The 26,849-nt window shown below is 43.5% G+C and overlaps 4 protein-coding genes across 5 annotated transcripts in view; all 4 read right to left on the reverse strand.

Annotated features, from left to right (window-relative positions):
* Positions 1-831: 831 nt before the first annotated feature.
* LOC109480660 (serine protease 48-like) lies at positions 832-11,133 on the reverse strand. Its single transcript, XM_019782888.1, has 12 exons — positions 11,008-11,133; positions 10,138-10,294; positions 8,958-9,058; positions 8,379-8,540; positions 7,802-7,944; positions 7,014-7,154; positions 4,553-4,595; positions 3,367-3,538; positions 2,924-3,021; positions 2,133-2,294; positions 1,497-1,639; positions 832-1,026 (listed from the first exon to the last, which is right to left on the reverse strand). Exons 1-12 carry the CDS (start codon positions 11,045-11,047, stop codon positions 880-882), a joined length of 1,509 nt encoding a protein of 502 aa, XP_019638447.1. The 5' UTR covers positions 11,048-11,133; the 3' UTR covers positions 832-879.
* A 1,569-nt stretch (positions 11,134-12,702) lies between these two features.
* On the reverse strand, positions 12,703-18,893 carry LOC109480707 (peptidyl-prolyl cis-trans isomerase E-like). The gene is made up of 12 exons (XM_019782940.1): positions 18,827-18,893; positions 18,196-18,294; positions 17,520-17,563; positions 17,104-17,130; positions 16,727-16,808; positions 16,288-16,415; positions 15,804-15,930; positions 15,381-15,460; positions 14,750-14,855; positions 14,380-14,455; positions 14,033-14,099; positions 12,703-13,573 (listed from the first exon to the last, which is right to left on the reverse strand). The coding sequence occupies exons 1-12, from the start codon at positions 18,861-18,863 to the stop codon at positions 13,505-13,507; spliced, it is 942 nt and encodes a 313-aa protein (XP_019638499.1). The 5' UTR covers positions 18,864-18,893; the 3' UTR covers positions 12,703-13,504.
* Positions 18,894-19,118: 225 nt separating this feature from the next.
* Positions 19,119-23,346, reverse strand: LOC109480703 (ankyrin repeat and SOCS box protein 4-like). 2 transcript variants are annotated; one of them, XM_019782934.1, is made up of 2 exons: positions 23,058-23,346; positions 19,119-20,917 (listed from the first exon to the last, which is right to left on the reverse strand). In XM_019782934.1, the coding sequence occupies exons 1-2, from the start codon at positions 23,299-23,301 to the stop codon at positions 19,842-19,844; spliced, it is 1,320 nt and encodes a 439-aa protein (XP_019638493.1). In that variant the 5' UTR covers positions 23,302-23,346; the 3' UTR covers positions 19,119-19,841. The 2 variants fall into 2 exon arrangements, with proteins under 2 accessions (XP_019638493.1, XP_019638494.1); XM_019782935.1 differs by lacking the exon at positions 23,058-23,346 and adding an exon at positions 21,258-22,524 and having other exon boundaries at positions 20,820-20,917.
* A 325-nt stretch (positions 23,347-23,671) lies between these two features.
* Positions 23,672-26,849, reverse strand: part of LOC109480702 (carboxypeptidase E-like) — a 7,913-nt gene continuing 4,735 nt past the window's right edge. Inside the window, exons 7-9 of the mRNA XM_019782933.1 lie at positions 25,261-25,400; positions 24,964-25,063; positions 23,672-24,516 (exon numbers count right to left, since the gene is read on the reverse strand). Coding sequence (XP_019638492.1) covers positions 24,218-24,516; positions 24,964-25,063; positions 25,261-25,400 — 539 coding nt within the window. The 3' untranslated portion in view covers positions 23,672-24,217. The remainder of the gene's footprint in view (positions 24,517-24,963; positions 25,064-25,260; positions 25,401-26,849) is intronic.

A 26,849-nucleotide genomic window follows, 5' to 3' on the forward strand; every position in this document is an offset into this window, starting at 1 on the left:
TGTCAGTGGCAGGTTATGTCAATTGCAAGTGACAGGTTAAAAAACTCTAGTTTGTCGCCCTTTGGCCTGTCGTTTACCATAAAAAGCCGGCGCCTTTCTTGTCTGGCTATTTAAATCCAGGTGAGGACATCAGGACGTGTGAAAGCTTACGGGTTTTGTTGACCTTCTCCCTTCCGGCTAACCCTAAAACCAATACAAATTTGGTGCCAAACGCTTACCACAGTAGGCTAAAGGTTACCATAGTAGTTTTAGTACTATTAGCAGGCTAATTGCTACCGTGGTACGATAGAGGGTGTTCTTAAGCTTGGGACAGTCGTGCACGTGCCCCTTAGTAACTCTTACATACTTGTGGCTAGCACGTCGGCAGAACGTACTGCACCTGCGTGAATAGCACTTCGGTAGAACGTCTCATATAAGGTTGTATTCGCTCATATAAGGATAGCATTTCGACAGTAGTTTCCAAATGTTATGTCGGAAAGAATATCCTCTGCAACAGGCAAAATTCTGATGCAACGTAGACCAAAAACCCAACGAAAAACGCGAAAATACGGGGTTCTGCGCAGGCGCAGTACGTTCTGCCGACGTGCTCTTGTGGCTGGTTCTGTGAGAACCATTTCGACGAATCACAGTTGTACAACGGCCTACGGCGAATATGACCGCGTCGTAAAGCATAAAAAAACTTACGTAAACACATATGATTATGCAATTTAGGAGGCCACTTTTTGGCATGAAGGTATGGGGTCGCAGAAAAAGAAAGAAAAATGCTAAACAATAAACGTTGTTACAGTTATTATTTTTATTCTGAAGATTAGCATATTTGAAAATATTATCAGGTCGTCAGGATGCTACTGCCGATGTTCTCGCGTTGAACCCGCCGTCTCAACCGTTGATGTAACTGTTGATCCAGCCGACGTAATTTGCCACCTTGGTGTAGACACCCGGGAACCTGGGGTCACCACAGCCGTAGCCCCAGCTCACGACGCCGTACACCGTGCCGGATCTCACCCCGGGACCGCCACTGTCTCCCTGTGCACAAACACGGGCATAGCCATCAACCATCAGACAAGTATAGTGTTAACCTCGAGAGATTCAAATTTGCAGTCACATTGGGACTGGGTTCTCAGCGAGGCTATGACGGACCCATGGACGGCCATCAATAAGGATCCATGGCAACATTTTCCAACACCACATGACCGAGGAAGGAAGAAATGGCCCTAATTTGCTGTGGTAGACCCGTCGGTCGACGAGAGTGTCAGAGCCCCGATAAAGTATACGTGCACCTCACTTGTGTGACATCAGCCATATAGAATTGTAATTCTTTATCTCTCTCCAGTAGGTGTCAACATATGTGTGTGGAGATGCGAGATTCAAACTAGGTTCACTGTATAACACGTATATCACTTTATGCCATGACTGTAGCAACCTGGTGAGGGTAAAACGAAACAAACATTTAGATAGAGGATGTAACATCAGCGAACGATAACTAATAGAGTTACCTGGCAGGAGTCGTTACCGCCGGCCGAGTGCCCGGCACAGAACATGTTTTCGGTGACCATCCCGTTGTAAGAATGTGGTGAGTTGCAGTGGGCTCGGGAGATGGTGTGCACATTCACTCTCTGCAGCTTGTGCGCGTAATGAGCTGGTCGGATCAGAAAAAAAGTATTGGTGTCAGTGTCATAGAGGAACAACAGCAAAACATGCTTAGTTCATGGCGTTCACTCAGTAACGATTTGACAGAAATAAGAATTCAACCAATCCATCAACAGTAACTAAAACATTGCAAGCGGCTGAGCACCACTACATGGGCGTTATCGACATGGTAGTATGTTTGGAATATTTCCCTTTAGCGATGAGTCGCCTCCTTGCCAAAAAGACTGAATCGGCACATATTCCATCCATCTGGTGAGGACGTTACGTAATGAGCTGAATCTCTGGGCGGATCCTCTGCTGACTGGATGACCTCATACCACCGCTCAGGTTAGGATTATCAGCGCGTCTGTTCAAAATGAACAAATATGACAGACAGAACACGTGCTGGACTAGTCTTTGGTGGGGAAGCGACCGAGAAAGCGTACTAAAGCTATAAGGTATAAAGGTACAAAAGATACAAAAGATATTGGTACAGTTCTTACATCCGCTGGGGTGAGTGCTTCCCCAGCCGGTGATGGTGACCGAGGTTCCGTCAGCCACCATGGCCGAGGGCAGACACGCCGGGCTGACCCAGGAGTTCAGGGTCACGGGATGGTTGAGCTCAATGAGCATGATGTCGTTGTCAAGGGTCATGTCGTTGTAGTCTAAACAACGAGAGATCAGCAGTGAACACAACTGTGCTTGTGGTTTCACGAAAGACTCAGAACATCTCAACAATCACGCACAGCTTCAACGACATGTTTACAGGGATGGTTACCTCCGGGCTACCCTTCCGGTGACCTCCCTCAATAAGAATATTTGACTATATATTTTATTGGTATTGTATTGGGTGCGTTTGTGTACGGCTGGCCCTGAAAGCCCTACATCTGCAGAGAGGGTGAGTGGATAATTGGTTACTGGATTGACAGGGAGGTTAAGCCTGAAGGTGACCCAGCTCGCGCCGGGTGGAGAAAGTGGGCGGCAAGTAGAGGAATTGAGCAGGTGGTTGACTGAACTGTCTGCTGTGTGTAATACCCGATTGAATTACGTCATACCATCCCCTCCACAATTCCAATACCAATATATGAATACTCTTCCTTGGATTTCTTTTTTTTTCTGCAAATATTGCAACCATTTGATCTGCAGCTGGCGCAATTACGTAACTTGAATTTATCTGAAAGAGTCAAAATAGGACAACGAATAGACGGTTTGAGTATGTTTTGCAGATGCAATAATAGAGTGTTTGTCCTGAAAAAATCACCAAAAGTCATAAGTATGTGAAGTATGATCTTACTTGGATGTGTTATGACCCGGATTGCCCCGACAGACTGTTCGGTACCCTCCAAACTGCCGAAGTTGTGTTCTCCGACAATAACCCTCAGGGTACTAGCACTGCCGACAATAAAATATATACAAAGAATGAAGATATTTGTACGGCTTGATCGATAAAACAGCCGGATAAATACACTAGTGGACAAAAATAATATTGTGGATATCAGCCGCTATCTGCTTGGATAGTGAATATAAGACATCAGTGGAAACTAGAAAAGATCAGTACATAGAAATCACTGTTCCTTTATGTAGATAGCTTTAATAACCGTGCGCTCCAGATGTTCTTTTCCCACAAACGACGCTGAAGTCATGCAACCGTGACATGTATTTCGGGAAAAGTGACAGCAAACATTACGCTGTGCTACAAAAACGTGTCTGACTACGCGTGAAAGAATTCTGCAGTACCTGACCTGGCAGTGGGCGGCGCTGAGAACCCATCGATCGTTGAGGAGCGCGCCTCCACAGAAGTGATAGTTGTTCTGCTGCAGGGACACCATCCAGGGGAAGCTGCCTGGGGTCGCCTCCGTCCCACCGATGATACGGTCCGGGTAGTACGACCGACCGCACTGCTGTGCCGCTGGGGAAATAAGGGGATTTTCAACACTCCTACTCAGACAATAGACACGGACATTTGAGTATAATCACGTTTCTATGTAATCTTCCGTTTTAGAATTGCTCCGTACAGTTACGGCACAAACGGCGTGGTAGTTAAATTCCATCTCTGCTGATCAACGTCGATGTCACTTTCTTCGCACGATCGCCGTACGATTTTTGGGATAGCCGTGCAACAGTCAGTTGTCTTGTTACCGAAAAGCCTATCTTAGATCTTTGCCGGCAGTTGGTTCAGTCACAGCCAGCTTAAAAATCCTCCGACATAGGATAACCGTACGACGGCCTACGACGAATATAAATGAGACCGCGCTGTAGTTAAGCAAATGCAGTGATGCACTGTCCATCTCCTGTTCCAATCCCCCGCCGTCTTCCAATCGAATCAAATTTCTGTATGGCTGGAGTCTAGAATAAGGTTTGTTCGTCTGCATCACGGTTTGTGTAAATTAGCGCAGTCAGCCCGAACACGGTCACCTCGACCGAACTTCATCGTTCTTTATGTATCTATAGTAGTATATAAGTCCGGCGATAGAGCTGATATTGTCACCTTATATACATGTTCTTCCTTTTTACACAAACTCTTCCTGAGGCATGACGTGGGCGTTTTCTCTACAATTGCGCAGTGAAACACAGCAGTGATTACAGCAGTGGTTACCTAGAATTGATGAGGTTGCAAATTACCAAAAGTTTCTAGCCTATCAATTGACGAAAAAAAGTAGATAAAGGCCTTCACGTGTCATTGGAAACCTTGCACAAGCACAAAGACTATTTGACACACTTTGGGGTCACATTTGCCGTAGGTCGTCGTGCAATGTTTATCACATTAACTACCGATAAGGATGTAACACAGTGTTAAAAAATGTCTGAATCTTTAACGACACTATCACGACTATCCCAAGAATGCCCTCGGTTCGCAATCGTACGACGATCATGCGGTACGACGTGTGTGACCGGACACTAACAAAGTAAAATTGTTGCATACCAGTGGAACAGACAAGAACGATGAAGACGAAGACGCGCATCTTCTGTTTTTAGCCGTCTGACAGAAGTCTACGATCCTCTTCTGAAGGCACGAGTCCTTGTACCGCCCGAGGCTTACATATCATATACACACAGCAACCATCAGATAAGATACGTATACGGGTTGTCTGAACAGGTGACGACTTTCCACACGATTATCGATCAACGTGTTTGTATAGAAAGTGTTAGAAATGAACACACCGATTCTATGTGTTCTACTCTATTCTAACTTATGATCTCACATCAGTATAAGCTTGTACATACATGCATCAGCTTTAAATCTGTAGAAAACGTGCCAGAACGGATGCAAAAACACATGAAAGAAACGAAGACAAGGCCTAAGTCGTGAGTTCTGACTTATACTGATGGCCTTGATGGCGGAGGTAATTCCTTCTATTGTGCTAATTACAAGTACGATATGTGTATCTAGAAAACATTTTTATCGATTCTCCTCCTTCCGTGAGTTTACACATGTTTAAACGTAAAAATGCATGGTCATGGTGTAAGTAGGGTGACCTCAGAAGTTTCACGTGCCCAGATTTGACAGGAAAGGGGCCTCGAGGGCTTAGAATTCCCAAACAAATGACAGTTTTGCAGACGATTATTTAATGGTAAAATAGAAATGGTAGCAGATTTATACAATTTCCTCATTAATTATGCAAATTACATCCTGATTTGCATAATGCGTCAACCATCACGACAAATTGTCCATCGGTTCTTGACAGAAGATTTTTAAACAACCGTTCCTGCAGTCCCAGAAGAAGCTCCTAGGGGGACCAAGAGCTAACAACCGTTCAAAATTCGTGACCCTTGCTTGTTCAGATCACGAGATATGAATACCGGTTCTGCTGAAGTACCACTACGGATAAGACGCTGATCATTTTGAAGTGTCATCAACACCTACCAAACTAATGTCGTGCTAACGCACACACACACACACACACACACACACACACACACACACACACACACACACACACACACACACACACACACACACACACACACACACACACACACACACACACACACACACAAACAAACAAACACACGCACACACACACACACACAAACAAACACACGCACACACACACGCACACAAACAAACACACGCACACACACGCGCACACACGCTACCAAAACATACTTTCAAAAGTAATAATTGATAACGAGATGCATATTTGCGTATTTGAGAAGGTCTCACAACGGAGTAAAACTAAAGCCTGTATATTCCTTCATCAACTCTGCGACCACGGTTAGAAGTACGGGGTGCAGTCACACACAGGACCGGAAATGCTGACACAGGCTGTCGATATCAGAACCCGATCGTGGGACGGCGCCATGCGTAACTAGTTAACTCAAGGTGGCTATTTACCAGAAAAAGACATCTAAAAGCCCACGTATTTGTTTTACACGGGATGTTTTTATCGTTTTCCTATTGAACTGAAGGACATCAGGCGGCGGGTGGGCCTGAGAGCCGCCACATGTTCCGGTGACTCTACTAATAAAATTTGAACCTGCGTCAGCTGTCAGAACTTTGGAGAGTTTTCATTATAGGGCCAGACAGCCGTAGCCCCAGCTCACGACGCCGTACACCGTGCTGCCTCTCGTGACAGAGTTAAGGATGGACAGTTGATATGATTCAAACTTCATTTGAAATACATACCCAACTGACAATTGCAAAGGACGATACAGATACAGCAACGTAAAAAGGTTAAAAAAATAGTCTGAAGATCTATCTGATGTTTAATCATGGTAGTTAGTGAATATACTAGTAGGTGAAAGTATAAATCAACTCTGGTGGTTCAGGTAAAAAAAAATATTTCTTCATTTCAACGGGTGAGGGCGTCGTGGCCATGACCCGTGTTACCTGTATATGATATGCAGATAAGTATTTCAATACTATTCAAATCTTGAAAATATTTTTTGCTTTATTCACTAACGCTGAGATCTTGTTGCAACTGTTTTGTTACACGACAGATAATCATAACACGATTTTCATATGATGAGGCATAGGTTTAGCATGGCCTACCAAGTCTAACGATATAAACTCAAGCAGCTGTGTACGGAGATTTTCCCCTGTTGTTGTTTTTTTGTGGGAGGGGGGGGGGTACGTAGTCATTTGAATACAGAGGACTCAAAGGAATTGAAGGGGAAAGTCAAAATGGTCTACACTAAGGTTGGAAGGAATTGACAATGGAAGACTACAGAATCAGCGAGGAATTCACAATAATGAATAAAAGAGGACATTTACAACAACTCCTAATGTCTTGTCCCAAAGTGATTCATTGGCTAATGTACGGGGCTGTAATAAAAAGAAAAAGAAAAACGCCAACAACACGTGCTGTTATGACAACACATTTATTCTGCAATGTGTTGAAGATCTGATCAGCACATGGTTTCGTGCCGAAACGGCTGATTTAGTTGATGTAACCGTTGATCCAGGAGTAGTACCTGTTCACCTTGGTGTAAACACCCGGGAAGTTCCGCTCGGCACAGCCGTAGCCCCAGCTCACGACGCCGTACACCGTGCTGCCTCTCGTGACAGGGCCGCCACTGTCTCCCTATGTAGGTGCATATAGGCAAATCACACGGTTACTTCTGTAGAAGACCGTAGTAAGAAGGCCTAAAACAAGGCCTCAGCAAAGTACTTATTGCCTTATTTCAATCGTCTCTCTCTTCCACCAGAAAATCACACGGACCTACTTGATAGCCACATAAAGAAAACAAGAATTCGGAGATCTCATACCTCTTGTGAAGTTATACTGACAACAAATGTGTGGAAACACACGCACAGACAGACACGCACACAAACACATGCAGACACACACGTGCACACAGACACACCAAAAACGATACCTCCATTTTTCATGCAGGTAAAAAAAGGTGTACGTTGACCAGCTCTTAGCACAGCCTTTGACCCCAGCTTGTACTGTATCCATTCACTCGGGGCATGCAAGGCCTACCAAATCAGATATGTCCTTACGCCAACTAAACCGGTGAACTGAACAAATTCTTACCAAAACTGGCTTAGATCCTACTCGTTTCCTTTGTAGGTCTAAACCTTTTTTTTTAAATCTTATAACCCCCAAAATCTCTAAATTGGATCAACATTTTAAGGGGCAGAATGCTTCTCTAGCACTCAATGCACCCAGGCACTAGAATTTGGGGCGTCAAAATGAGCGAAAGTAGTTTGTTCGATAGGCGTTACCTGGCAGGAGTCCTTGCCGCCATCCATGTAGCCGGCACAGAACATGTTGGCGGTGATCTCACCGTCGTAAGAGTTCCCGCCGTTACAGGTGGCACGGTTGATAACAGGCACGTTCACCTTCTGCAGCCTGTCCGGGTAGTTAGCTACAAGTTGGATCAGAAAAATGACTTTGGTGGTGATGTCACACAAAAGGACCGGCAACAAAATAAGCACAGTTCAGCAATACGGGCATGATTGTAATTAATTGAAAAAGTACTATGATTGTTGAACATAATAAAAATGATACATTTTGGTAGCCTCCCTCGCAGACTTGTTGGGCGTCGGCGTTAACGTTATTTTTTCGCGAGTAATATGCCGCGGAGGGACGATTTCGAGCGCGCCCAACAAGTCTGCGAAGGAGGCTAACATTTTGGTGTTACAAGTCCCCGCGCAATCAATTTGCAGTATTTCTCAATAGATCAATGCTATAGCCCCGCCCACCTCCGTCAAAAAGTAAAACTGGAAATACGTGACGGATGCACAGCCATGTGATTGGCAGACGGGATCGACCCGTGGTCTGTAGGTTACTAGTACTTACTTCCGCTGGAGAGAGTGTTTCCCCAGCCGGTCACGGTGAGCACGGTCCCGTCGGCCACCATGGAGGACGGCACGGTCGCCGGGCTCACCCAGCTGTTAATGTTGACGGGATCCCTCAGCTGGATCAACATGATGTCGTTGTTCAGGGTTTGGTCGTTGTAGTCTAGACAAGGAGAACAAAGTGTTCGTGGTTGTAAAGATTATTGTTACATCAACAATCAGCATCAAGCAGCAGTACATCATCACTAGAAATAAAACCTCGTTGTATCAAGTGAGGACATTTTTAAATGGCACCCATGGTCTGTTGTAACAAGGACATTCTGTGATACAACCTCCTTGGTTGTAAGTATATCTTTATGTAGCTCTTTTACAAAAAAAATGACTGTCCGTACTTGCATGACTTTTCCCCCATTTATTTGACCGATTTTTTCTGTCTGCAAATGACACAGGGATATAACAACAAACAGTAGAATGAAAAAATGATGTAAGATATGTGATCTTAGTCCAATAACACATACATGTGCGTCTTCAAGAATGGCAGAGGATAATTAAGGATGGGGAATATATAATTGTCACTTACTGGGATGAACGATGACCCGTGAGACATGTTTGCTCTGCTCATGATCGTTGTGTGCGCCGCTCAAGTCGTGCTCTCCCAGAACCACAGTCAGACTGCTAGCACTGCAGATAGCAATAACACAACATCGTATACTCTCAGCTGAATTTGAGCATATCCAGATTGTAGTGATACAGGACACGTGACACAGACAGCAACTTGCTGGTACCGGTGTCGTGTACAGAACACATCAATTGCACACTTCAAAACAGCGTCTATGCAAGTATGAATACATACAAATCAGTGACTACAGGCCTAAAAGAAATACAATGATCATGCTTCCTTCAACGATCGTTGCATTGCACAATCAAAATTCAAGAATAGTTCATCCCAGTTCAAGTTTGTGCAGTCTGGCCGCCATGATGTTGTGATTATGACTACCTTCTCAGGACAACTGATGCTTCAGCTCTGCATTGCATGGCCCTGCATGTGTGAGCAGAAAATGACCGCACTTTATGTGACTCTTTTTTCGATCTCCTCTTGTGATGAAGTGGCCAGTGAGGTGGGACAAGGCCATGTACCAGCTTGTACATAACTATCATGGGGTGAGAGACTGTTCTGGTCGACAGTCTGTCCTATTCAAGCTCCTGCATGAATGTCCTTGAGGGTGTTCGTTTCAAGGCTCCGCTAATGGACACCCGGATCGGTAGAGAGAACTCGCGCTAACATCTTCCACGATGAACTACCGGGGTCCCTCAGCGGTACTACAGAGGCGTACTCCGGGTCGGACCATCGTGTTGAACGTCATTTCAAGTGCCTTCCGGGATAGCTTGTCTCGGAGCCTGATGCACAAGACCTTGCATTTTTCTGGATGTATCTTCAGGCCCAAGTCATGGAAACCAAATGATACAAAATGTTGTGCTTGCCACTTCCTGTGCCGTGGATCCCAACTTGTATAGAGCATCATCAGTAAAACGTTGTAGGTAGCAGTTTTATTTCATTGACAAGGAATTAGTAGAGGACTCAGAATTCTTCTCTGTGGCACACCTGCCCTTATATATCCCTAAGTAGCCATGCCGCCCAGAGATTGTCATCTGCTTGACTTTGTGAACAGTGTGGAGTGATAGCTGAGCTCAAGGACGTGCAATCACACGATGAGAATGACTTACCCAGCTATACAAGGAAGTGATAAAAACTCCAGTACCTGACTTCGCAGTGAGCAGCGCTGAGAACCCACTGAGAGTTGAGGAGGGTGCCGCCGCAGAAATGGCTGTGGTGCTGCTGCAGAGACGCCTGCCAGGGGAATTGGCCTCGGGTAGCCGTCGTCCCGCCGACAATGCGGTCTCCATACTCCTCCGCCGCTGGGTAAAAGTACGAAAGAGCAAAATTACACCCTCCGCAGTCAAAACTCTGAATATACTCCACATCTATTCTATAAGATTAACATTATTATTTACAACAAGCTATTCTGCTGGTTTACGCACAGAGGCTACGGAAGAATGTAGAACAGCGCAACACAGCCTCAGAGAGATTGTAGTTTTGGCCCTTCGTACAAAGGGACTTTCCTTTCAACAAGGGGTACAGCCAAGGCGCTTTGATAATGCCCAATCATCCTTAACTTTTCCGTTTACATCAGTCAATGCCAAGTTTTCTTGAATACGGAATTTGAATTTGGAAAACTAATAGTAATGTGGTTCTGGTAAGTTCTGGTAATATCGTAGGCTTTGGTAAAATTTACCGTAACAAATATAAGTTTTATACAGGAGATAGCTGTATGGCTCAACACCATACGGCGTGCTAGAAAAATCTACTAACATCGGTGTCACACAGCAGAAAAACACCTCGCCGGACTAATCTGTGACCTCTATAGGACATTTTCGGACGGATGTTTAGGGCCCTGACAATCACTGTGTATGATCCCCGTCTTCGAAGGTTCAATTTTCAGGCGAAAAATAATCTCGACTCTGGCGATTTTGAAATTCGGCGACCCTCTGACGATCAACAATTTCCGCTCAAGCTAAGGCCGTTGGCATTGTGAAGCTAGCACAGAGGACAAAATGCTATAGCTACCTACCAACGTAACAGACAAGAGCGAGGATGACGAAAAGGCGCATGGTGAGTGTCAGTCGGTCGGCGTGAAGAAGCTACTCCAGGCAAAGACTGGTGGCTTAAGTGTACGTGAACAACGAATATATACACCCAGTAACCATCAGATAAGGTACTCTAGGTACGTAAGATGTCTGAACAGGTGGTGACTTTTCACACAGGTATGTGTGCGTCTCGAGATAAGGGTTAGCGTTAATCCATTTCAGATAGCCTTTAAAAGATGAAGACGTGGTGTAGCTGTGATAACTATTGACCTCTACTAGACCTTGGCGGAGGTGATCCTTTCCTTTGCGTAGTTTGTACGTTATTTATACCGTAGTATGTATAACAAATTTGCTACCAATTCTCCTCCTTCCGCGAGGTTATGTAACTAAGTCATTGCGTAAGCGTTAAAGATAATTAGTCACGAGCTCGAGCCTGCTATTCTTCTTGATACATCAGTGTTCTAGTAACCTAGCAACCATTCTTCACGGACGGGCTTGACGGGCTGTAGCCTTTTTCTGTCAGCCTATGTTTTCAGCCGGCCTTTCTCATTCCTGCTGTCCCGTAGACGTCTCGACTCTCCCTCGCTTCTTGGCGAAGTCATTGAAACCACCACGGTATAAAAACTCGCCAATTGGCCTTGGCGGGCGGGTAACACCCAACAGATACCGTGGAGCTCTTAATCTGTTGTTACCAGGCTAGTGCCATGGTCATATCTGAGCAGATACTGTCCTATATACACCTCGTATTGAAGTCACCTGACTCATCAACCAGTAATGGTGAGTTGGACGGGATATTCAAATAATGAAAAATTTCCTTGAAATATAGCACAAGTGCAATTATCTTGTGAAAAATAATAGACAGCTTTAAAATAACATATAGTTTCTTTTCTTACAAATACATTGCAGTGCATATTTGAGATGGTTATTCCTGGACCTTCAGCAGACCACAGGTCTGTATATATTTGAATAATTTTACCACAGTTATTGACACAAGTTATCGATATCTGCACCTTGTCACGGGACATTTATACGCACCCAAGGGCAGTATGACGTCTTTTGGCTATCATTTACCAAAAAAAATGACACCTGCCTTCCCTGCGATTGTTTAATGCAGGATGTGGTTATCTTTTGGTTATTTAAGACAAGGACATCGGCACATAAAGTGCCCTGAAGGACAGTATGCATTCTTGTGCTGCTTCAATACAATTTTTTTCATCGTAACTTGGTGGAGGTTTTTCATTGTCAGGCTACAGCTGTATACTGACATCAATGTTAGGTACATACCCGGACCTGTACCTGTACCTGTACCTGTACCAGTTTGGCCAATCATCTGTAAGTTATACTTGTTGACAATTGTCTTGTCTTTCACTCCAAAAGATCTTTGAGATGCAATTGACATAACTTTCGTGCAAAACAATGCTGTCCAGTAGTGTTTCATTTTGTTCAGGTGCTCAGTGATTTATTTTGTTCAGTTGCAGGTATACAAGATAATAATTGTACAAGTGCAGGTACATGACTTAGATACACAGAACTAATTAAATTAGGCACAATACAGGATAAATGTCAAGGATGATTATATCGATCGTCACCATTGTGTGGAAAAGCAAATGAAGCCTTGACTAAGACCAGCTCAACCAACCACCAGCCATGACATTCACTCAAATAAACCACATTAGCTCTTTAAAGGCATATTTTCATGTATTTCATTTTAGAGTTCAACAACATACTGATAACATCACTGATTGTGTTACAAAATCCTGTATCACTCAATTACACATTGCCAACAATCCTAAAAAATAGTGCTTTCTTATTTGTAAAAAAGTAGTTTCATTGTGATAACCGTCATTATATCCATACCACATTAATGCACTGAAGCACCCTTACAATAAGGTGTTCAGGATACAAAAAACCTTACATGCTCAGTAACCAGTAGATAGGCATAGAAGACCTTCTGAATCAGCATGCCACGTGGACTTACAAAGTTCACACTAACTCTCCATAAATAGATGGGCAGACTGGTTGCCCTGTCGTACGAAATGGTAAATAAACAAACATAATGGGTACAGGATACCGTCTATCAGTGTTCTAATTATACCATACCGCAGGAAGGGTGTGCATGGAAGCACATGTTGGTTTTAAAACCCAGCTCAGTTTCATGGCAGTATGAAGAACACCATGAAAATAAAACCACTGTGAACATTCAAAATTTGCAGAATTCCAACTGGAAGGGGATCTGGATAATGGTTGTTTATGGAAACATTTAGAATAAAAAACTCCACTGTTACTGGAAAGATGACTGGGAATGACAAACAAAAATACGATTTTTCCAGATCTGTCTTTCATTCTATGAGTATATCTCTCTATGACTATTCTTAGCATATTCTACAAAAGTTCAAGGTCTTGCAAGCTCATGCTGACAACAGGTTCCTTAAGAATGTTCCATATTTCAAAGTTAAGGATGAGTACTGTATTGTCGATATTCTAGACAAGTTCTCCACAGTTAGTGATGACCACCCTTTCTGTGGGTTTTCCAGATTTGGTTCCAATTTTCTGTAAGAAAAACACATGAACACAGACATCATTAGATTAGAAACCACACATATAGAAACAAATAAATCAAACATTGACTTGTTCCACCACAACAAGGAAATCACAATCATACTACAGTTCCCCAAAAAGACTGGTATCATGATTCACATGTAACTTGATATTCTGGTTCATGGTCTGTGCATGTGCAAGGTCCTAGTTATAACAGATATTGTCTAAACCAAGCTTGATGCTGTGTCCAGACAGGTTTAATTTATGTGTCATAGGCCTTCAACTTAGCAATGCATCACACTCCATGTGCACAATTCAAACCGTGAACTGGCCTATGATCAGCCTTTACACTTACTTTTGCTGTTTTCTATCTTTGCATTAATCAATTCTGTGGCTCATTGCTTCCTTTACAATGAGTACCCTCCACAGTAGCTGTTTTACTATTAGAGAATGGCCCTTTTAAAACCTCACCTCGATTTTTCTGACCACATCAATGCCCTCTATTACCTGTCCGAAGACCACATGCTTCCCATCTAACCTGCATGGCAAGAGGAGAAAACGGTTACATGGACATGTGCAGCAGCAGTAGTAGTGCCCTTAAGAAAACTACAGTACATTTACAGTACTGAAAATGAGTACCTAGCTTTGACTAGGGATATCCCTCCAATAGGACATTAATAGAGGTCCTGTGCTTAAGGATACATACACAGCATCAGCGATAAATTCACAATAATGAATAAAACAAGATACAGTGTAGTCACAAAATACTCAACAGAGGTGAGAGATATTTGATTCTTGTCTGTGGCGTGAAATCTTACCAGGGCGTTGGAGCAGTTGTCATGAAGAACTGGGAGCCGTTAGAGTTGGGCCCAGAGTTGGCCATGGACAGAATACCTGAGGTAAACATGCCAACAGGTAACAAAGTTACTCCAAACTCAGCTTCGATGGTTAGTGTGGGTTAGAACAAAAGGGACACTCATACTCAATACTGGTTCACCTCTCCATGATACCTTCCTTCAATAAGACAAAACTAGTTTTATAAGCTGGTTCATAGTTCCAACTGCATGGTATGATGTATTGTGGGACCTTGTACTTTGAACAAAGGTAATATCAATTATGTATATAAGTGTAACACAGTTGTAAGATACAAAAACATCAAAGCTGGGCCCATCATGACACTACACTGACCTGGCCCTGTGTGCTTGAGTTCAAAGTTCTCATCCTCAAACTTCCCCCCATAGATGGACTTCCCTCCCGTCCCATTGTGGTTGGTGAAGTCACCACCTTGGTTCATCTGGTGAAAGTTGTCAAGGAAAATCCTCCGCATATTTCTCCAGTAGATATGGGAGCCTAACATTATCTTTAGAATATTTGTAATTGTTTAATAACTACAATGTACTTAGAGTAGTTGCTCCAGATAAGAAGGTAGACAATGTGTCAAAACCTGATCATCACTAATGACATTTGTGTTTAGACAGAACCATACAAAGTCTGGAGCTAGAAGTTCAAGGGTTAGGTGTAACAAGTCGATCGGTGTAATATAGCCAGCTGCCACCGCGCCGCGTGCCTGCGAAGCTGGTGTGTTATGCCGAAAGGCGGTTATACCGGCTATACAGATACAGATACTATTCATATGAAAGTACTGGATAAAAGAGGGCTTTTTTCACCTTGTTTCAGCACCATCTAGCAATTACTTTGAGTACTGCACCACATCAAACTTTGGAAATAAGCTAAGGCAACACTCTACATTGTTGTCATTAACATTAACAAGGACAGTACACCCCTGCGGCTTGATTGATTGTACACCCCTGAAGGATACAAACTGTGGGATAACCCTGTGGAATATGCTCCCCTTGTATCCAAAGCCTTTTTCATGGGAGCAAAGGCACCTGAAGTTCTCTGCAAAACAAAACATAAACATAAAATGTAGGTTATTTCAAGGTTGTGTGATACAAAAAAGACAAAAAGTACCTTTAGGACTCACTTTAATAGTTTATGTTACAAGTGGCATAAGGAATAGACAGGAATTTTTTATGTGTGTGTTGGTTAGTGGATTAGGGTGAAACTAGAAATAAATATGTTCAAGGAAAAGAATGATTTTCTAAAGGAAATTGATGAATTGAGAAGCAGTGTGGAATGAGAGGAAAAATATGTACAAGAAGTCACCAATATCTCCAGGCAACCACCTGGCTAATTCTTGATTAAATGTCCCCTAGACTAGCAAACTTCCTGTTTGGCTTACCTGCAGTTTTTGGTACAATATCAGCTCTAAGAAGAATGACTATCCTGCCAGCCTGCCGACTCCCGATCTTGATATCCATGAAGACCTGAGGGTTACTCTTTGCCCTCTTGGTTGCTGGCTCAGCCATCTGACATGTACAGACATTGCGTCAATAAATAAATCTGACATACAACTACAATGTGCAATACTGTAATATTCTGCCTGTCAATCTTCCCCCCATGTGCTGTCAACCTGATCTATCTGGAAAAAAAAAACCCAGCTCAGCCACCCATAACAATACTTTTGTACTTACACAAAAGTAACAACATTGTCTGTGCACTAACAAAAATAAGGTAGTCCTAACAAATATAGTTACTTTGCAGTATAAAGATTCCTATGTCACCAGTATGTGATTGGTTCTTAGTATAGTGAACTTATAGCATTTTTTAAACATTTGATTTTTCCTGTATTCCATGACTCTACAGGTGTAATCCAGGTGTCACACCTGTCCAGACTCCTCTGCAGGTCTCTTCTCCCCAGGCTCAGATGATGATGACGTCCCCGCCCCCTCTGTCTCCCCCTCGTCCAGGGTCTTCCCTGCAAACTTCTTCAGCCAGGCATCATCAGACCAAACTGTGTCAAACAGGGGTAATACATAGTCAGGAAATCAATCCAATTGGTAATTACATGTATCTCACAAGGGATGGGCCTCTACTCTTTCTGAGAAGTGTGGTGAGATCTTAGACATGCTCAAGGTGTGATTCTCCTGGTACATGGGAGACCTAGAGATTTATGTCCCGGCCAATAGGATGTCCTTAACTGAAGCTAGGTACTCATTTTCACCTGTATGATGTACCAGTACCAACCACTACTATGCATCTATTGGCAACAAACATTATTGATAAGCTTCAAACCATCGTAAGCCACTTTAGAAATGAGCTTACCTGCTTTCATGGACCCTTCCTTCAGTTTCATGGGCTTGGCCAGGTTACATCTGATGGTTCTTCCAAACAGCTCAGATTCATGCTGGGGGAACAAACACTCTTACTGACTGACTCACTCTAGCATTATATTCAAATAAGAAAGGTAGCAGGGGCAGTAGCAGTAGTTATACAGTATCATTGAACAAACAAAGGTTGTATATATCTAAGATTACTCTATACATAAATACAAGCACAGTGAATAGGACCTGTATGTTCAAACAACCCTAACCCCTAACACAGGGCTGATGGAGGTGTCAATAACATACTAGTAGGGGATGGCCTCAACTACAAAATGTATAAATAGGCATCCATCAAGCTTCAGGATCTGTCTGACTTACCATATTGTCTATGGCAGCTGCAGCATCCTGAAATGATGATAAATCATCAACAACACAATCAAGAATGGTAAAACAGTAACAGATTAAAAATTCTACAACTTTACTGTTTAACTGGGGCTTGACAATACAAAATCAACAAATACATCATGCATGCATCTTCTTGTATAGTTCAAATGAAATGAGCTCACTAAACATCACCTAAATCAAATTGATACATCTTGCTAATAATAGAAAAGCAACTATGGTATATATAAGATTTTCGCTACGCAACGCTCGAAAAAATCACTTTTTTGAGCGTTGCGTAGCGAAAATCCGGATGGTACCCAGGCTATATATGTAAGACTAAACATTGGAAAATGTTTAGACTTAACATTACAATGCTGATGATGTACTATGGTAGTAGTAGTAGTATTTACCTCTGCACTTTCAAACTCCACAAAAGCAAACCCTCTGTGCTTCTCTGAACATGTCAGTTAAGGACTTCACAAAAACATTGTCTCTACAGCATAATGTGTGTAGGCAAAGTCTCAGTTCCTATGCACAGGGCTTGAAATTCATCTTTGGGAATAGGTGCACTGGTGCCCCCAACCTAAAAAAATAGGTCCACAAAATTTTTTTTGGGTGCACCATTATAAAACAAAACCTAATTACAGATCTTACTGCTCCTCTTCTAAGCTGGAATCTGAAATAGGAGCTAACTTCAAAGGCTTAAACAAGTACAACAACAATTTTATGATTTTTCTGACATAGATGCCAAGAATACCCTGTATACTATTATACATTAAATTTTGACATGATACCTATAGAAATACACTTGGGTGCCAGAAAAAAATTGGGTGCACAGCTCCAATTTTGGGTGCACTAAGGTGCACATGCACCCAGTATTTTGAGGCCTGCAGCAGGAAACTGAAGAGAGTAAATGAGACAACCTTTTCTGGGACCTTTGGCACCTGTCAGTGTTCCCAACATACCTCGCATACATGGAAATGACAATGGAAACATAAGCAAACACCAAATTTAAAACCTCTATACATGAGGTAACAAGCTGATAGTGATGCATGTCCGATGTTGACGTTCCTGATGAAAGGATACGGGTCTCATAGTCCAGAGGGATGTTGATGTCCACCAGGTCTCCAAACGGGATGAAAGCTGCATGGAGGACTTTTTCATCGACCTCCTCAGCAAGGCCACCTGGAGGTAACATAAGGTACTACAGTGATTTTCTGTAAGTGTGCAGGCTGATCATAACTAGCCTTTATTTGGCCCGTGAAGCTGGGAGGGGCAACATACTGTCCATAACGAAGTTAAGGGCATGTACAGGTAACGGTGGTTCAGTTAGCCCTAGTTACGAGGGTTGTCAAATTAAGATCAAGTTATATGCGCTATATGCGACATTGAAATATGATTAGAAATAATATACAATGCAGGGCTTGAGAACTGCAAGTATGCTGTGGTGAGTCGTGTGTCTGGAACTCCCAAATATAACTTTTGTAGGTCACATAAAAATACTACCACGTCCCACGTTTCGCCTTACTAGCGCTATATAAGGTACATGCCCCCCTCCCCCTTCTGAACATTTCGGGCATCATCAATAATTACTGCCTGCGTACATGGGTGGCATTATCTTTTCATAGAACACTTCTAAAAAAACATCCGTATCACTGAAGAATCAACAGGATTATAAATGCGGAACGGAAGACTAAGTCAAGAGAGATTTACTCACCAACGTACACGATGCGTTTCGTATTCGGCGCCGCCATTTTGAGAAATACTTGGATTATGCCACTCTGCCGATGGGGGTGAACAGTTTAGTCAGTCCGCGACGTCTATCATACTGTGCCAATACTGCAGCTTACGTGTCATTAGAGCAGAATTGTATAGAGCACCGGGCTTGAGCACTTAGGCAGGCTTTACAAACATCAAAAAGCTTGTAAAATGATGGTCCATTCTAACAACATTTCTATCAAAATATTTCATGTCTAGCAATGAAATGCACGACAAATTATTGCATTGTTTTCTTTTTAATGTCTACATTCTTGCTTCCCATTACTTATAATACAATGTACATGCAAAATTTGACCAATATACCTCACTATGAATCAAAATATATTTCTCAATATTTAGACATTTCCTAGAATAGAAATAGACTTGTTATTTACAGTGTGGGGTCTGTCCTTGGTGCTGAATAAATTTCATACACAGGATTGAAATTGTATGTTGTGAAAAAGTTGTTTTTTAACAATCAACTATACATACCTGATCTTCAAGAACCACAGTTCACACACTGAGCTCATGACACATCCCTAATTCTGTGGTGGTTAGATAGGATATACTGATGATTTTGTCTAAAAATATTAATGAATTAGTGACATTTTTTCTTATATTTATCAGCTTATGACCCACTATCCATTGCAGTAAGCAACTGCAAATGGAGAGAACTATTTGTACATATGTTCAGCATCATATTCTTTTTCTTATCATGTAATGGTTACAGTAGCAGTAGGACATGGAAGATATCATTCTACTTCAATGTCAAGTAGGCAAAGCAATTTCAGCCACCTTAAGACAACATTTCTAGCAGATTTACATAGGTGACTGGATGCACAGAAATGAATTGCAGATGTTTTATTGAATAAGCAGATTTGGGACAATGCGTAATGACTACCTGAAAATTTTTTACATCATTCGAGAATCGTTACAACATTATTTAACATCATCCTTGATGTTGTGATGGACAGTTAGTGAAGACCTCCCTCACCAGGCTCTAACAACAGGTATCTTTTTAGCCTAGGTGCCACAGAAAGCTCCGTGATAACCTTCTCACATCGCGCCCCTAGAAGCGTACGGACCGCACTCCTGCAGGCATGTTGTAGAGTAGGAGGGGTCTTTCCCAACCTGAACACGGCTTCGTAAAAACTTTGGTTTTCCTCAAACACATCCCTTGGGAGCACCTTCTTCCACTTACTGTCTGATTCCAGGGTGCTGTAACAGTTCAGGAGGACCTCAATACTGGGGACAGCTCTCCCACACAGCTCAAACACCTTGAAGAGAGTCTTTGGATTGACCGGCCAGGCACCATTGTTCAGAAGGAGCTGTACACACACTTCTGGTCTCCCAGCTTCTCTCCTGTACATGGTGGACTCCAGCGCGTGGCAGATCGGTGTCTTACCGTACCAGTCTCTGGAGTTGAGCTGTGATCCGCTCTCGATCAGGAGTCGGACAATGTTGTGATCGCCCCTGCGACAGATGGTGTGTAACGGCGTCAGGTGATCATTGTCTGTCTCCTGTAGATCTGCACCTCCCTTGATCAAGTTTGCCACCGTGTCGTAATACTTCCTCTCGCCTGTCGTAAAATAGCACGCGACCGTCATGGGGGTCTCCTTCTCCACATCCTTCAGGTTTGGGTCTGCACCGTGACGGCACAACAGCTCCACCAGATCAGCGTATCCCAGCTCAGCTGCTATGTGAAGGGCGGTACTGTTGTCTTTGTTCTCTGTACGAGCATTTGGATTGGCTCCATGCTCCAGCAGTGCACGGGCACATCCCAGGTAGTCCCCCTTCTTGCACAGGTGTAAGGGATACAGTCCACTCTTGTTGTAGTACTCTACATCAGCTCCATACTCTACCAACAGCTTGGCACACTGAGCATGTCCGTTCTCACATGCAGAGGAAAGGGGGGTCGTCCATTCTTTCGGTGCAAAGTCAACCTCTGCGCCCTGTTCCAGTAGATACTCCACGATGTCGCTGTGCCCGTTTGTTGCGGCCAGCTGCAGGGGTGTGGTGATCTCTCGGGCAGAGGTGACAGAGTAGAAACCTGTGAGAGGTACAAAGAGACATGTATGGCATTATAGACTGTTCCATTCTAAGCTTTTACGGATCATGTCACATTTATAAACTGATACCATTTTGAAGAGTTTTACATTTACTGGTATTTTGTCAGTTCTCGATGATAAAAATGTACACCATGCATCTTAACATTTACACACACAGACTCTCCCAAGAGGGCACTACCACTTATGCTTCAAGCCTTGAAGGTATATCAATTAATACATTTACCAAAGTCCAAAGTCTTCTTAATATGCTTAGGTAGAGATTTTCCCAGTTTTGTTAAACTCTTCTTAATCAACACAAGACATCCCTAGTGAGTTAAATACCAGTCAATGCAAGCCTGCTTCCCCTGGCTCAAGCAGAAGGTAGTGCTTCAACCTCAGGGGCAGTGACAAACAAGGGATGTGTCTTTGGCATTGTTTTCCCAACAGTTTTCGGACACAGCATCGTACTATGTGTTGCAAGCTCGCAGGGCTCTTCCCAACAGAGAACACCCCGTCATAAAAATCCTGGTGTTTTCTCCATACGTCATCTGGAACACTCTTTTCCCATTTGATGTTAGCTCGTAGTTTGTTGTAAGAGTTGATCAGCACTTCAATACAGGCAACAGCATTCCCACAGCCTGACAGGACTTTGTGGAACACGGCCGGGTTGACGGGCCAGGCACCATTGTTCAGAAGGATCTGCACGCACACCTCTGCTCTACCCTTGCTCTGACCAGCTACCGTGGACGATTGGAGCGCGTGGCACAGTGGAGTCTTCCCGTACCAGTCGGTCTCGTTTACCTTAGCACCGTAGTCAACAAGGACCTGAACAATAGTGTGGTCAGCGTTCCTACATGCCTTGTGCAGAGGAGTTTTGAATTCTCCATCAACAGCGTTTAAGTCAGCTCCATTTTGAACAAGCTTTTCGACGGTGTTACGATACCGTTCCTCTCCATTTGTCCAGAAGCAGGCCATATGAAGAGGAGTGTCCAACTCATCATTTGTGAGGTTTGCATTCCCACCGTTCTCCAGTAGTAAATCAACCAGGTCCCCCAGCCCTGACTTTGCTGCAATGTGAAGAAGAGAATTGGACTGTTCATCTTCTGTCTGAGAGTTAACTTGGGCATTAAAGCTGATTAGAATACGAGCACACCCTAAGTAGTCGTTCTTCGTACACTTGTGAAGGGGTCGGAGCCCGTCCTCATCAGTCGCCTCGGCGTCAGCACCGTGCTTGAGTAGAAGGCGCACACATTCTGAGTGCCCTCCCTCGCAGGCAGCGTGGATTGGGAGCTTCCAGGCCTTGGGTGGCAGGTTGACGTCTGCCCCCTGGCGGAGGAGGAAGTTGACCAGCTGGTGGTGGCCGAGAGAGGCGGCCAGGAAGAGGGGGGTGGTCACCTCACGGGCGTGGGTCACCGAGTACATGCCTGTTGGGTGGACACCAAGGGGTCAGAGGTCAACCCAAGAGGAAGGATAAGTCATAGACAGATGAGGACAGCAGGTGGGAAGACAAGGATGAGACAAGCACAGGTAGGACACAGACACAACTCTGCTGACAGGTGGGAACAGTGATGTACAGGGCACAGGCTTCTACACAAGCCAGCAGGAGAGTATGGGGATATACAGATACATGTACACACATGAAAACACAGATGTAGATGAAATAGCAGATGCAGAGGCATGTGGTAGGTAGGGTTGAAAGTTTATGTCTTCTATCACAGAGAAAAAGGCTTCCAAAGTTCCATTTTGTTTCCCTCCTTGCATGATCGCACTCAGATTTAAAGTCCTTTTAATACAATGCATTACAGTACCCTGAGGGATGATCTCTGGCATGGCAAGCAATAAATGGTTACCACGCACATGTCCACTGAACTATACGGCAGCCAATTGACAATGGTAACTTTACATGTACTGCTGACTAGTAACATGATGTATGAGACCTTCTCTGACCCCATCTGAAAAGCACCCTCTCCTTCATAATTCCAAATTTAGATGTGGGAGGGGGGCGATACACCAAAAGTAAACAGGTGACCTTAGCACACAAAAAAACAAGCATTTCCGAGCATGACAGCTCGCAGTACTTTAACAAACAGATCTGTTGGCGTATGACTCACATTTCGTGCTTACAATATGACTGGTAATTACCTCGTTCCACTGCTCTTTCTATGTACTCTTCAAATGTCAACTGCTCCTCCTCTAGAACATTCTTGAACTTCATGTCGAGTTTGGCGTCCACACTCTCCCCGAATTTCACCAGCAGTTTCACCGCTCGAAGGTCGCCGGTCTTCAGGGCATAGTAGAACTTGTCCCGAGACAAGTGGGACATTTTGGAGGCATTGGCAGCCGACAGTTTGCACAGGTCTACGGGTTTTTCAGGGCTAGACGTCATTTTTGCTGGCGCATAAGTTGTTGTTGCCGCTCTGTTGACCTGTTTGACCTATAGACACCTAGCGATTCGGCCCCGAGCTGCATATGAAATACCCTTGGCTGGTAACCGCTTTTTGTGACGTTACAGACATTTCTTTCCAGACGATTTTAGCTAGACTGTAACGTTACATATGTAACATTACAGTAACCAGTTCTAAGAGGTCAAATGATATGGAGATACTGGTAATCTCGTGTTTCAAAAAAGTTATCTCCGATCCGTGTGCATGGATCACACTACTAACGTTACCAATACTCCTTCCTGAAGTTACTCAAGATATCATTGGTTCGTCAGGTGGCTGGTCCCAACTTAACAACTTAAAGAATGACATCAGTTTTAAGCTCCACACATTTCTTTATTTCAAAACAATCTTGCCCCATCAAGAGCTGATCTAGATAAGCAAAGCATAAAAAAATCCGCAAAACAAAGGTAAAACCTGCATGCCATAAATTTAGTCTACCACAATACGTACAACAATGAATACTAAAGAGTTAAAATCGACGTATTACAGTACATTTCTGTACATTTCAAACGAATAGACATCTATTACTACCGTCAGCACTCAGTTAAAATATCCCTTGCAGCAAGTTCGACACTGCTACGTAGCACTTCTCATCGTGCATTTTACAGTATTCTTTTCTGTTCTATGTGCTTGCGATAAATGTAGCAAGGAACTGCATGCATGATCCGGTTATGTCGGTAAAACGTATATTTGCATTGAATGTGCATAATAGATTTATTAAAGAAAATATAAATACTCAGCAGTAAGAAATATATATATTTTTGCAGTGCATAGTGAATTATCATTATATCTTCCACGGAAAGATTTCCAACTTGACGATGCCATGGGACGATATTAATCATTCTAATATTCCAACATTTACTGTCCCAGAATCGTGTATAGAATTGTGACCGTTGAAGTAATCACATACGCTGCTATAACAGCACACGGTTGGTACTGTACTGTGACACCAGATTTTGATGCCTCAACATGCGGTATGTTATTTTTCTGGAAGGAGTGGATGTCGGAAGTGAGATCTGTGTGGAGGGTGAAGTCGCAGGTTGTAGCAGGTCCGTCTGCGTTGACCTGGCAGATTTTGGTGTCCTCATAACGGTCCCAGTAGGCGGTGACTGTGTATGTCCCCGGGACAAGGAGCCGCCAGTAGTCGCCGTCTTCAGCTGAAAACAGTACGTATGGTAGCATTAGATGGCTACTGAAGGAAAAGTAGCACCAAGGACAGGGCCAGTATGTATGTAACGCAGCTATATGCCCCACATTTGCGAATATACTAGTCGTTGAGATTTCACTATTGTGTGCATGTACTATACGTTGGTGGTGACAGACACAACGCCATAGTGGAAACTGGTGAAACAGGTAAAATAGTGATTAAATGAAAGTTCTGACCATGTACGTACTTCGAATGGGCCCTCAACCCTATCACAGTTTGCCACATTGTCCCACAACTGTTTCTAATTAATTATCATCAATTACAGCCATTACTTCAAAAGAAAATTTAAAACGAAACAAGATGTTAACAAGGTTTCTTTGATAACAAGCCCACTGGTGTAATATTATGCAGAAGGTTAGGTTTTGCCGACAGTCGGACTAACAGATAGAAGACATACCGGTTGTAATGTCATGCTGTATCCCCTGTACAGAGATGGTGGCTCCAGGCATGGCATGCCCCTTGTTGTTCCGCACGAAACCTTTAATGCCGATGTGGACCTGGTGTAGAAAATATATCTACCGTTCAGAAAATAAGGCATTCTTTTTTTGTTTAACAAGAACACATCAATAATATATGTTTTTATCAGATCTTTCTAATTTGATGGGTCACTACGTGTGTTTAATTGATAAAATCCAGCCTTTAGGCAAACCGTCTACATCGGATGGTAACCGGAATGAACCCACTGACGGCTAACCTGTTCCATGTAGGCCAGTAGCGGCTCCCTGTTGTCGTCCCACAGCCGAGGGAGCTCCTCAGGAGCAGGGAACTTGTCACACCCCAGCTCCAGCGCCACCTCTAACGCGTTGGTACCCAGGTAGCTGTAGTCTAACACGGCTGAGAAAACAGACGCAGAAATTACAATTAACTTTGTGCTTGTAACAGGACATCTACTACTAGTATACATCCTCATCCCCCTGCTACATAATCTTGTGCAAGGTAGATTAGTATCATTAATCTCCAAGCAGATCTGTCGTGGGCAAGGCAACCGCAATTAGCCTTCGGGCAGGAGTTGCAAATAGAGATGATTATTAGATAAATAGACCAGATCCCGTCCCCTTCCATATTCTTTTGTTAAATATACAAAATATAAGTGTTGCATGTAGTAACAGATTCGACTCACATCCAGGCACTGAAAACCAGTTGGCGCCATTTTTGATTCCTCCGTTGGAGGTGGTGTTGAGGTTGTCACATGTCACCCGGGCCCCGCACCTCGCCATGTCGGGGTGTGCCCTGGCGTACGTCCCCGCTAGGTGGCGGTACAACTCATCGTCTGTAAAAATACCACATGCTCATATGTTAGGGAAAAACTGATTCATATACATGGAAATTTTCTGATCATAAAACATGAATTCCTCACTGATTTTTGTGCATATTCTATTGTCACTGCCCCACAGTCTGCGGTGTGACAATTTTAACCTCCTGTTCGACCTTCCTGTCAGTCTGCGGTTACACTTCTTTTACTTCTGCTGTATTCAAATACATGTACCTAACTACAGACACACAAGCAAACAAACAGACAAAATCCCGGGGTACAAAAACCGTACATCGAAGTGAAAAGCAGTTCGTAACGGATATGTATTAACTAAGTGAAAACACATCCTGAATGGCCCCAGTCTATCGTGATGAACGAAATGTGAAAGAACCGACCTGCCGTTGCGGAGTACGAGGAGAGATCAGCCGGGTTCTGTCCCAGGTCGAACGGGTACACCGCCACGAGGCTGCCCCCGTGCAGATTGGCGCCCAGCACGAAGGGGTAAGACTCCGCCCATTTCAGGAAAGCCATCGTTTCGTTTGCAACCTACACGGAAAGTAAGAATATTTGCGTATCAGTTCAACTTGAGCACCGAAGTCTCATAGATATTTCAGTGAAATTTCATGCAAAGGAAGCACTTTTCATGTGACATCTTGTGATCCTGTCAGCGTTTATATTTTAGTAAGCAAATATATCATCTTAATAAAAATCATTAAAACTAATGTTTCATTAATTAGCGGGCTCTCAAACTTTGTGCGACAACAGTGACGATATGAACAAACATGATTACCTTTCGTAACCAATATGATTCAGGTATCCTGAGGTGGTTGTTCTGCACCTTGTGGTTGTTATTTCTGTTGGTGAAAAGAACGTTCCCCAACACGGGGAAGTCCCTGTACAGGTTCACCCCTCGGGTGTTGTACCGTCCGTAGTCTCCGTGCGCAGAACTGGTCCTGTAGCTCTGGTGACCCTGAGGAGAGTAGAACAAGGCGTGTCAGGGGGAAGTTGACATTATCATCTCATCTATCCCT

Source organism: Branchiostoma belcheri, unplaced genomic scaffold (assembly GCF_001625305.1).
Source record: "Branchiostoma belcheri isolate BF01 breed outbred unplaced genomic scaffold, Haploidv18h27 scaffold52, whole genome shotgun sequence".
Taxonomy (NCBI): domain Eukaryota; kingdom Metazoa; phylum Chordata; class Leptocardii; order Amphioxiformes; family Branchiostomatidae; genus Branchiostoma; species Branchiostoma belcheri.

Bases quoted from the DNA above. Each gene is read 5' to 3' on its own strand.
- LOC109480660 (XM_019782888.1), bottom strand. From the start codon at position 11,047: ATGCGCCTTTTCGTCATCCTCGCTCTTGTCTGTTACGTTG. The intron at 10,295-11,007 runs GTAGGTAGCTAT...ACTTTTACCCAG, and splicing joins CGCTCTTGTCTGTTACGTTG to CGGCGGAGGAGTATGGAGAC. The intron at 9,059-10,137 runs GTACTGGAGTTT...TGCTATCTGCAG, and splicing joins GCTGCTCACTGCGAAGTCAG to TGCTAGCAGTCTGACTGTGG.
- LOC109480707 (XM_019782940.1), bottom strand. From the start codon at position 18,863: ATGGCGGCGCCGAATACGAAACGCATCGTGTACGTTG. The intron at 17,131-17,519 runs GTAAATACTACT...TCATCATTTCAG, and splicing joins TGGAGTTTGAAAGTGCAGAG to GATGCTGCAGCTGCCATAGA. The intron at 14,856-15,380 runs GTATCCTTCAGG...AACTTTCACCAG, and splicing joins ACAGGGTTATCCCACAGTTT to ATGAACCAAGGTGGTGACTT.
- LOC109480703 (XM_019782934.1), bottom strand. From the start codon at position 23,301: ATGACGTCTAGCCCTGAAAAACCCGTAGACCTGTGCAAACTGTCGGCT. The intron at 20,918-23,057 runs GTAATTACCAGT...TACCTCTCACAG, and splicing joins AGAAAGAGCAGTGGAACGAG to GTTTCTACTCTGTCACCTCT.